Raw genomic sequence first — 11,477 nt, 5'->3', positions numbered from 1 at the left:
GGCGCCGGGCTGAGGCGGGAACCCTGCCGTTTTGCCGAGCGTGACTTTTAGTTTTCTGAGGAAATGTGGAGTGTGCCGCTGTGAAGCGCTAACGTATTATTCTACCACGAAGGTAAATGTTTCCTGTCGCCCTGACTTAAGTAATAGTCCCTCCGGCTCGGTCCTCCGTGACCAGCTTATAGCCGCTCGGAGATAGTGCGCCGACGTTGAAAGCTGAAGTTCCCCAAATCAGAGTAAACAGCTCTGGGATCGCGGTCGCTTCTCCCCCGGGGGCGCGGACCATTGCCCTAGTCTCCGTCACAAACTGGCGGGGCCCCGCTTTGTATCATTTTTTGGACCTAAAATTCGTCCTGGCCCCGCCTCCCTTCAGGGAACTCTCCCGGGCTGTCCTGCACTTGGGGGCCCACGGGAAGCGTGGCTTGGAAGCTGTGCGGTGAGGCCTCTGTCCGAGGCTCTTAGAGAACTCACGGGGGCCTCGGCGCCGCTGGGCCTGTTCGGAGCCCGCCCGGGAAACGCTGGGTCGGGGACGCTCCCAGCCCTGTGGCCGCCGCCGGTCCCGGACCCAGGGCCTTCAGAGGTGAAGTCCCAGCGGACGCAGATAGTTTCTAGAACGTAGTGTGTCCTTGAAATAAGGCCCTCAATTCGAAGAGCAGGACATTTAAAAATCTTTGGAGTCAAGACAGGATGTCAAATTTAAAATACCATTGATGAGATTGCTCTTGTATATGCGATGTAATTTCTGTACAATTGGAACTATAATTAGTACGTAGTGATGGTGATACTTGCATTTTAATATATCATTCCACACTTCAAGTATATTAGTGGATCAGAATAATCATCATCTTGAGTTCTCGTTCAATAACTGTAATTAGATTTACTCTTTAGAAAGGAATGGGCCAAAATACCATTGACTCAAGAAAGGATTACTTTCTTTTGATGAATGAGGAAGCACATCTTTATTTTCTCAGTAAATTGTAATGAGGAATAAAGCAATTGAAAAGCAATGCTTCAGATGCCATAAAGAAGCAAATCAAACCGCTTAAAGGCTTTTTATATAGTGAAGTACCCTAGAGCTACAAACTACAAAAGATAATATTGCCTAGTAGTATAAAAGTTAAAACACACACACACACACACAAACACAAACGTTTCAGATCACTTAAGGCTGAATTTACTTTTTTTTTCCTTTCATTTTTGAGTTACAAAGAAGGTGAAGTTCGGGTATGTCACTTTTTTCTCTGCAAGCTTTCAGATTCCTTCAAAGAAAGATTCCTGTATTAATAGAGAAAAAAGACAGTAATATTTCAAAAATGAAAGTTCTCCAAAATGAGAACAAACATATAGACTCTAGGATACAACAATAGTAGAGGCTAATGCTTAGTCACCCAACTGTGTGAATCTTTTTAAAAGAAGCAGAAAAATTGGGGCGCCTGGGTGGCTCAGTGGGTTAAGCCTCTGCCTTCGGGTCAGGTCATGGTCTCAGGGTCCTGGGATCGAGCCCTGCATCGGGCTCTGTGCTCAGCAGGGAGCCTGCTTCCTCCTCTCTCTGTCTGCCTCTCTGCCTACTTGTGACAAATAAATAAATAAATAAATAAATCTTTAAAAAAAAAAAAAAAAGAAGCCGAATAATTCCGCCTCCCCCTCCCCCAGTAAAGAAGAATGTGGAAAATCTGTGTGTTGGAGAAGTGTGGAAATAAGAATTTTGGAGGGAAGATGGGCTGGGCTAAGGTGAGGCAAAGATGGAGGGCTTCTTATCTTTTGCACCCTTGTCATCTCACATGCCTCACCCTATACTAGCCTGCTAAAGTCTCCTGTTAAGTGGAGGAGGTAGGGTGGAGGTGGGGGCATCAGCAAGCTCTTCACTGATAACAGAGGCTGGAAAGTGGACCTCTGTGTTGCCTGATAGGTTCAAAAGAAAAGACTGGTGACACAGTACCAACCACTGTGGGCCATCTTCTTACCTGCTGCCACTCTAAGCAGCCTCTCAAAATCCTTTCATGATTCTAGAGTAGTCCTATATCCACCAAGAAGCCATTATTTGCCAGTAAGTTAAAAATAGAAGATGAAAATTTTCAACATTACATACGTTACTAACAGGTACTTTATTTAATGATATGTGCAAAGTGCTTTACAAAAAAACACTTCATTTTCTCATTTAGTCTACAAAAACCCTTTGAGGATTTTACATTTTATGGTTGAGAAAATAAGAGTAAGCAGGATTAAGTAATTTGTCAAGGTCACACAACTAGCAAGTGGCAGAGACAAGGTCTGAGCCTGGCCGACTGACCCTAATTCCTTGGGCTTTTTACCATACCTAGTCTATTTAATATTTGTAGAGTTCTTCATAATTTGCAAAATGTATTTTGTATCTATCATTGCAATAAGGGATATATTTTAACTTGGCTCCCTATTAACAATTCAAACATTCTTTTCATAGTATAGTATATTCTTTGGAGTTCTTGTGTAGTCTTCCAGAAAGTAGATGGCTTTAGAGTGCTATAGATTTTATTTCATGGGGTATGGTGTAGATCTTAAAATTATATGTCTTTCTCTAAATATATCAATTTGTCCTTAACTTACTATCCTTGTGATGTAAAATAATCACACATACCAGTGGAGAAAATACATTGTTGTTTTATACACATATATATTATAATAGAACATAGGTTTTATATAATTGGTGCTTTTTTCACCTTTCAACTCTTTCCCTTATTGTTTAGTTAAAGTATGGTATACATTAAATTCATTCTTTTGAGTCTATAGTTCAGCAAGTTTTGATAAAAACTACCACAGTAAAGATATGCAGCATTTCATCACCCCACCCTTCCATTCCTTTGTGACTTTGTGCATTCTACTCCCAGGCCTTGGCAACTACTGATCTGTTTTCTGTCCCTATAGTTTCACCTTTGCCAGATCGTCATAGAATTATACAGTGTGTACTCTTTTAAGTTGGCTTCTTTTTAAATTTTTTCTAAGTTTAAAAGTTTTCTAAGTTTCTAAGTTTAACTTTTTTTAAGTTGGCTTCTTTAGCTTAGCATGGTGCTTCAAGATCTGTCCATGTTGTTTTGTGTATCACTAGTCCATTCCTTTTTAATGCTGAATAGTATTCTATTTTGTGGATATACCACAGTTTATTTATCCATTCCCTAGTGTCAGACCTTTGGGTCATTTTGTTTTTGGTGATTATTAATAAGCTTCTATGCATGTTTGGGTATAGATTTTTCTGTGCATATAGGTTTATATTTCACTTGGAAAAATACCTGGGATTAACACTGAGACTATTAGATACATTAAGTACATGTTTAACTTTATAAAAGCATGTCAGACTGTTTTCCAAAGTGGCTGTTTTTGCATTCCCACCAGCAGTGCATAGGAGTTCCAGTTGTTCCTTATCTTTGCTAGCATTACCAGATTCTTTTTCTTTTTATCCATTATATATTTTTTAAGAAAAATTAAGCCAATATTTTAAAATCCATTGATTTCTTAATCTAGATATCTTGGTTGCCAGTAAACCTGATTTGTCAAGTTTAAGAACTTGAGAAAGCTCTGCCTGGCTGCAGTTTTGGAGCAGAGTAGCTGCAGGTGCCCTTAGGTGAACACATGCTCTCCAGTTCACCTCAATCACATTCTCCCTGCTTCCCTCACTTAATTTACCTGCCTATACCTGAAGACGTTTTTGAGACCCCTTGCAGAGTAGTTGAGAGCTTGGATTTTAGAGTCAGTGACCTGAATTCAAGTTTTAGCTCTGCCTCATGGCAGTTGTGTGACTTTGGGCCCCGCTCTGACTGAGCCTCTCCAATGCTTCTTTTCCCTGGCTATAAAATAAGTCTGATCATATTCTTATCTGAGAGGGTTCTGCTGTTTTTAAAATTTGGGGTAGTGAATATTCAGGTATCAAAGTAGACATTTTAAAATGAGAAATAACATAATTCTTAAAAATTAGATTTTACTTAACTCTTGTTCACAGAGTAAGCCATTGACAGAGTTGAGACTAGAAGCCACAAAACCTAGCTTAGATTTTTCTAAAACAAACAAACAAACAAACAAAAAACAAAACCCAAACTTTGTTGCTTACCATGATTGCTTTTTTAAAGGAGGGGTGTCCTAATTTTAGAAGGGTTCCTTGAGAACTAACTACAAATCAATGTCTTAATATTATACCTACATTATTGGTACATAGAAGTTTATTTAACATATAAAATGAATTAGACTGAGGTTAGGTTTAACACAGCATAATTAAAGGCATTTAGAGCTTTGTGGATGAATTTATATAAGATCATCCCAGAATTTTGTAACTAAAAATATTACCTAAGTTTTAAGAACTCTTGAGGGAGATAGAAGATCTATTGTTACAAGTGTTCAAACATAACCTTCGCAGTGGTGAAAGCAAGTTATTTTTACTGTTTTTAAAGTTCATTTTTAACTCAAAGAAATCTAATACTTCCATATTCTAACTGAAGATAGTAGGTATTTTATAAATAGTTAAATAATGTACAGTGAACATTTCCCAGTGAATTATGGGTCCCAGAGATTTACATTCCTTAAAAGTATCTGAAACTAAGGGCTAGATTCTAGCCCAATTACGCAGTTATTTTTACAGTAACAAGAGAGAGGAATTGACTTTATGGACATGGTTTAGGCTTGAAAGATAAACAATCAAGTAACAATTTGCTTTCTTCAATATACAGTGCTTTCCAGTATTCTCAGTGAATCTTATTTACAATATGTAAATGCATTTAATGTCTATTTTAAAATTACTAAGTCTTAAGCACCTCCTAGCATATTTGAAAAGAGAGGAAACATCTGTCAGAAGTATTTACTGTGACAAACACAGAAAGAAGCAATCATGTGTACACTTTTTAGTACCATAAATTATTTTTAATTGAACAGTGAAGGCATTTGTTTAGAATCAGCTGTTAAATAAAAAATAGTTTTGAACTAATCTTTAATTAAAATGTACATCGATAGTATCAAGTTCAGTTTGAGGGTCAAAAACAACGTCAATGAGTCTGACTTTTTCCTCCCTGTAGGGAAAGCAGGCTTGTGTAAATATACATGAGCACAGACTGCACGCATTTATAAAGGAGGTAAAAACATTCCCCTGTCATTGGACAGATGTTGCTTCCCTGTGTTCACATAGGATACAGGCACAGCTCCTAATGTGTAGAACCATAAAGAAATATGGGGCACATACTTTTATCATTTTGGAAGAAGATGCTTAAGTTCTTTTATACCTCTGAGCATTAGATGTAGACTATAGGGGACATGTCTATTGACACTAGCTCATTTTCCCCTTAAAGTAATTAAGGGAAGGAGTTGCTTTAATCAACTTTTTAGATTTTTAGAATTTATTCTTTATGGGTTTTATTCAAGATTTATTTATTTGAGAGAGAGAGAGTGTGTACGCGTGTGCACACAGGATAGGGGCAGATGGAGAGGAAGAGAGAGAGTCTTAAGAAGACTCTGTGCTCAGTGCAGTGCTTGTCAAGGGACTTGATCTCACAATCCTGAGATCATGACCTTGAGACCACAAACTGAGCCAAAATTAAGGATCAGAAGCTTAACCAACTGCACTACCCAGGCATCCTGAGGATTTTTTTTTAATGCTTTAGTGACCATCTATTCTCATTCTCTCTTAGGTTTATGCTAAATTATTAAAATATTAGTGATAAGCATACTCTAAAAATCGATATCAAGAACTTAATGAAATTCCATATTAGTCACCTTTTATTAAAGAGAAATAGAACTGATATTCCCATTTGGTAAGATTTAAATCTTTTATGATACCAAAATATTTTGGCATGCCTTCAGTAAAAATGTTACCAGAAGATATAAAAAACTTTAAAAATATTTATGTAATACTTTTTCACATTATAAAACTGAAGACTTGGATTGAACATAATTGACTTCACTGACAGTGACAAAAGCCGGACATTCTTTATTTCCTTCTCACAGGAACCTCTATTCTGCTGGCTTCTTTGAGAGCATCTGGTCTTTGCAGTACATAGTAGTCAGAGACACACTTAGCTCTGTATTTAGTGTTCCTAGCTAGGAAAATGTGGATAGAATGTATTTGCTGTTTTGTCAGTGCAATCCTAGAAATTAGAGCTTTGCTCGGGGATATAGAATGTACCGTATATGCCACAGTTCACAACTGATCTAACAGTAGTGTGGTGATGTATAGAATTTACCAATTGTTTTCTGAGTCTGTGTTCATTTTTTATTGTTTTTTTTTTTCCACCTTGGTGACATATTAGCAAAATCTTTCAAGATGCTTGGCAAAGAAATGAAACTGAAGAACACTGTTGTGGAAATAACACTAATTATTTAAATCTTTTAAGAGACTAACAGGGTGATCTATGGACAGAGTGGCTTAGGTTTTGATGGTAATGGCAACAGACATTTGCATGTAAAGTTTGCAACTAAAGCAGTAAAGCAAACTCTCATACAGCTTCTGTTTTTTGTTTGTTTGCTTTGTTTGTTTGTTTGTTTGTTGCTTTGGCGAGTGGAGATGAGCTCAGACTCCATAACCTTTTTCCTCTCCCTAAATAAAGCATTTTCCAAACTCACAGGACCCTTTCTCCCTTATGCCTCTGTCCCAGCAAGCCTAAGCCACTCTTCAGGGAATGGAGGTAGGACAATACAACAGTGTTGTTCATTGGTCTTCTTTAGGTTAACTAAATTAAAGAATGCTAAGTCCTGTCCCTTGATTGGACTCTGCAAAGAGGGCCTTCAGCAGGCAGTTCTGGAAAAAGGAAATCTATTCTAGAGTATGTACACTGGCTCTGATTACTTTCTCAATGAAACATGCTCTTGCCCCCTTCATTATATTGTAATGACTACTGTGATATGATTAGAAAGATCAATAGAGCAATCATACTGATTATAAATGAGAAAAACTTGAATGAATAAATTATAGGGTGTGTTAGGATCTGGTTTATAATGCTCATAGCATTTATCACACTCCACAGTAATTGTATGACATTTAACTCTCCAACCAGCTTGTTATAAAACCTTTGAGATCAGGACTATCTCATTTGAGTTTTTATATTCATATTGCCCAGCATATAGCAGGTGCCTATTCGTTAACTTATTTTCTGGTATGATTTATCTTTATATTGAAGCAATACCATTTTTAATTTTTAGTTTTTATTTTTTAAAATATTTTATTTATTTATTTGACAGACAGAGAACACAAGTGCGGGGCTCAATCCCAGGACCCTGGGATCATGACCGGAGCCGAAGGCAGAGGCTTTAACCCACTGAGCCACCCAGGTGCCCCAGAAGCAATGCCATTTTTTAAAACCAAGAAAACATTTTTCTCCTTATGAAGAAACTTAGGTCTGATTCATATGGAGCTACATTATGCATATACTCAAGGTTTAGAATAGTGACTCTTCAACTATTTTTTTAGATTACAAACCCCTTTGAGAATCTAATGAAGCTACTCCTTCCGGAACATCAAATTAAGAACTTTTGGTCTGGAGAAGTGGTGAAAGTAGCCTATCTCTGTAATACTCTGGATTGCCCCTCCTTTCTGCCACTAGATACCTTTGGCATAGCCTTCTATTCACTAGTGGACCACCATTGTTAACTAGGCCTCAGGCTCCTTTGGTATGATCCCTGCTCATTCAGACATATTTATCTGCTTCTGGGATTGTCCTGAGTCACTTGCCCTACCTCAGTGATTATATCCAATCTGTGACTCCTAGCTCTTCTTGAACTAGTAGTAGTACTACCACAACTGTGAGGTTATTTGGATAGACCAAAAATGAACTTTTTTGGGGGCAGGTTGCAGGTGCTTGAGAATTGAGACCCAAGAATAAGACAGTTAGAGGGCTTCTTTTCCTCTGTTTTGTTGACAGGATGTCCCATCTTCCCAAAAAAGAAAGATCACACAAATACTTGAAAGAATCTACCCCATATCTTTAATAATTTTAAGGTTATATTCTTGGGAGCTTTGTGTGGATGCATTTCCATTTGGATTAAATTAGAAAAAGTCTCATTTTGCCCTACGCACCTGTGAGTAATAAACAGGAACTATGTGATGCATTGTTCCAAATTTACTTGTTGTGTACAAAGTGTTTAAAGGTTCTGCTTTGAAACTAATAACTAAATTGTAACCATGTCCTATGATATTATTAGACTATCCAAAGTTATAATTTATGAAATGGAATTAAAGTTAAATAGATCCAAAATAAAACCAATTAAAAACTCAATATCCCAGATAAAATATCATAGACTTGCATACATAAAAACTTATCCAGGAATGTTTATGGTCAGATTTTATTGCCAAAATGGGTACACCAACATTAATATAAATATTAACTGCAGATTAACTGCCCTTGCATCCTGCTGTTCTGAGTTTAGTTTTTCAGAGTGTTTAACCTTTAGGGAATAGATTAGTTACATATAGTTTTTGGAGTGTGTTCATACCTTTATTTCGGCACGTAACATTCTACATCATTTCCCTATTGACAAATCCTCCTCCCTTTCCAGCAGTTATTTCCTTTTATTTATTTATTTATTTATTTATTTATTTATTGAAAGATTTTATTTATTTATTTGACAGAGAGAGATTACAAGTAGGCAGAGAGAGAGAGAGAGAGGAGGAAGCAGGCTCCCTGCTGAGCAGAGAGCCCGATGCGGGACTCGATCCCAGGACCCTGAGATCATGACCTGAGCCGAAGGCAGACTCTTAAGCCACTGAGCCACCCAGGCGCCCAGTTATTTCCTTTTAAATGGGGACTATTTTATTCATCTCTAAGTCCAGGGTCTAGCATAGTTCTGTGTATATCCAAGGTGCCCAATAAGTATTTATTAAATGAATAAATGAATGTTTCCATAGAAGCACTACCTAAATATATGCTAAAAGATATGCATATAATTTGGATTTTGTTAAAGTGTTTGATTTTGTTTCCTAATTTGAGTTACATAGTTACTGGCTATATTTAAGACAAGATTTTTTATCATAAGATCCTTGAAGTCTGAAGTTATAATCCCTATAATCTTGTCATAATCCCTGACATAGAGATCCAAATTTATAAGGCTATCAAAAATATGTAAAAGGTCAGGAATTATAGAAATTACTGTCGTTCTGAGAATTCCTGCTCACTTATAATGGATTTGGTTGGATAAAGGTGTCTTTAAAGTTTCATCTTAGTTCTTCTAAAGACCTGAAGGTATATTATAGATTTTAAAAATACATATCTTCTAGACTTTAATTCATGCATTCCATTTTTTTTTTTAGAAATAATAACAGAGCCTTAGTATAAAGACCACAGTGTTAAGTTGTTGGCAACAGACCTAAGGATAGGGTTATCGTGTGCTACATACATGTATCCACAGATGTCACTGATGTTAAGCCTGAAAGGCTCAGAACTGTGTCATTGTGTTTGGATGAAAATGGCAAACTTGTAGGAGGCGAGAGAGGATATCTACAAGTGGCCAAGGGAGAATAACTACTTCTTTTTTTTTTTTATTTTGTAATTTATTAATTTCTGCCTTTGTTTTTTTTTTAAATAATTTTTTATTTTTTATAAACATATATTTTTATCCCCAGGGGTACAGGTCTGTGAATCACCAGGTTTACACATGGACATTGGGGAGAATAACTACTTCTAAAGAAAATTCAGGGGGCGCCTGGGTGGCTCAGTGGTTTGGGCTGCTGCCTTCGGCTCGGGTCATGATCTCAGGGTCCTGGGATCAAGCCCTGCATCAGGCTCCCTGCTCCGCAGGAAGCCTGCTTCCCTCTCTCTCTCTCTCTCTCTCTCTGCCTGCCTCTCTGCCTACTTGTGATCTCTGTCTGTCAAATAAATAAATAAAATCTTTTAAAAAAAAGAAAATTCAGATAATTTTCTCTTGCAGCTAATCAGTTTTCAATTTCAATTGTATTTTAATTGACCTTAGAGTTTATTTTTCAATATAGTAAATCATATAATCTATTAGAATACTTAAATTTTTTATATTATCCAATTTTCTCTGTAGTTCCTTTTTATTTATTAATATTATTTATTTATAATATTACATATTTACTCATCTAAAGATTTTCCTAAATTCCCACCAATCTGAAGTGAATTTCTAAGTAGAGAAGACATCATTGTCTTTATATCCAAGCACAATTCTAGCCACAATTCATTGCTAGAGCAGTCACTAGAAGCCAAAGCTGTTTGATAAAGTTAAATACTTTTGATTAATCATTGCTATCTTTGTGACCTTAGACTAGTTATTTTATCTTTCTAAAACTCAGCTTTCTCATCTAAAAAAATAATAATTATCTTTGCCATAGGTTATAATGATTAAATGCAGTGATGTTTATAGATATCTGAAATGTTTAGCACAGTAAAAATTACCTCTTTTCTTCCCTTACCCCTTCTTCTTTGTCTCCTAGACCAGAGTGCTTTCTATTTTAAATTATTAATGATCATTATAATACCAACTATATGAAGGTGTGAATTGATACTTCTGTACTATGTAACATTCTATACGGCTTTTAAAAATTTACATTAAGAACATTTTTAATTAAATTTTTTTTTAGATTTTATTTATTTATTTGACAGGCAGAATTCACAAGTAGGCAGAGAGGCAGGCAGAGAGAGGGAGAAGCTGGCTCCCTGCTGAGCAGAGAACCCAATGTGGGCGGGGCTCGATCCCAGGACCCTGGGATCATGACATGAGCCGAAGGCAGAGGCTTTAACCCACTGAGCCACCCAGGTGCCCCTAAAATTATTTTAAGATTTTTTTTTTTATTTGTTTATTTGACAGACAGCGCTCCTTGCCTTTTTACCTTTGCTTATCCTCACCTCAGCCTCCTTGTTCTAGAGTGGCAGGATACGGTATCCATGCATGAAGCCTCACTACACTATTAGAGCTTCCCTTTCCCTATTCTCCTGGCCTAACCCCTTTTTATAAACCCATCCTATTAGCTGTGAAATAGGAGGACCATTAGCATTCAAGACACTTCAGGAACAGAGGAAGAGGTTCATTCCAATGTTGTGGACTATAGAATCTGTGAAGAATGAATTCTAGGATGCTCCCAAGTATGATAAAGATAATTGTTACCTGTTATACTTGGCTGCATTTAGTTGCATAAGTTAAGCAAGGGAAGTTGACCTGTCCTTTGTATTGTAACTTTAAGCATAACATGAACAAAATATTCAAGGGTTAGGGCATGTATATAAAAAGGGGGGTGGTTGCCTAAGTTAAGTGGGCTAAGTGGGTGAAGCCTCTGCCTTCAGCTCAGGTCAAGATCTCAGGGTCCTGGGATTGAGCCCCGCATCGGGCTCTCTGCTCATCAGGGAGCCTGCTCCCCCCGCTCCCCCCTCCACCGGCCTGCCTCTCTGCCTACTTGTGATCTCTCTCTGTATCTGTCAAATGCATAAATTTTTTAAAAAGAGGGGGACAGGTCACAGAGTATAGGTCACAGATGTGGTTGTCATACATTTTTATTTAGATCGAAACTGATTTTTGCACTGGTG

At 37.2% G+C, this 11,477-nt stretch overlaps 1 protein-coding gene across 5 annotated transcripts in view; it reads right to left on the bottom strand.

The window, feature by feature from the left end:
• Positions 1 to 1,185: 1,185 nt before the first annotated feature.
• PPP1R42 (protein phosphatase 1 regulatory subunit 42) overlaps positions 1,186 to 11,477 on the bottom strand; it is a 62,568-nt gene continuing 52,276 nt past the window's right edge. For 4 of the 5 annotated variants that reach the window (XM_045075721.1, XM_045075718.1, XM_045075717.1 and 1 more), the window contains one exon: positions 1,186 to 1,272. Coding sequence is in view for 1 of the 5 variants with exons in the window: in XM_045075722.1 (XP_044931657.1) it covers positions 8,003 to 8,081 (79 nt within the window). In the remaining 4 variants the exon portion in view is untranslated. Of the gene's footprint in view, positions 1,273 to 7,987; positions 8,082 to 11,477 lie in introns of those variants that run through there. The other variant, XM_045075722.1, reaches the window with a different exon arrangement.

The sequence above is a fragment of the Mustela putorius genome, unplaced genomic scaffold (genome assembly GCF_011764305.1).
Source record: "Mustela putorius furo isolate JIRA1106 unplaced genomic scaffold, ASM1176430v1.1 tig00000151_pilon_pilon_pilon, whole genome shotgun sequence".
In the NCBI taxonomy this organism is placed as follows: Eukaryota; Metazoa; Chordata; class Mammalia; order Carnivora; family Mustelidae; genus Mustela; species Mustela putorius.
The sequence above is the reverse complement of the archived record's forward strand: the minus strand, read 5'-3'. Positions and strand labels throughout refer to the sequence as shown.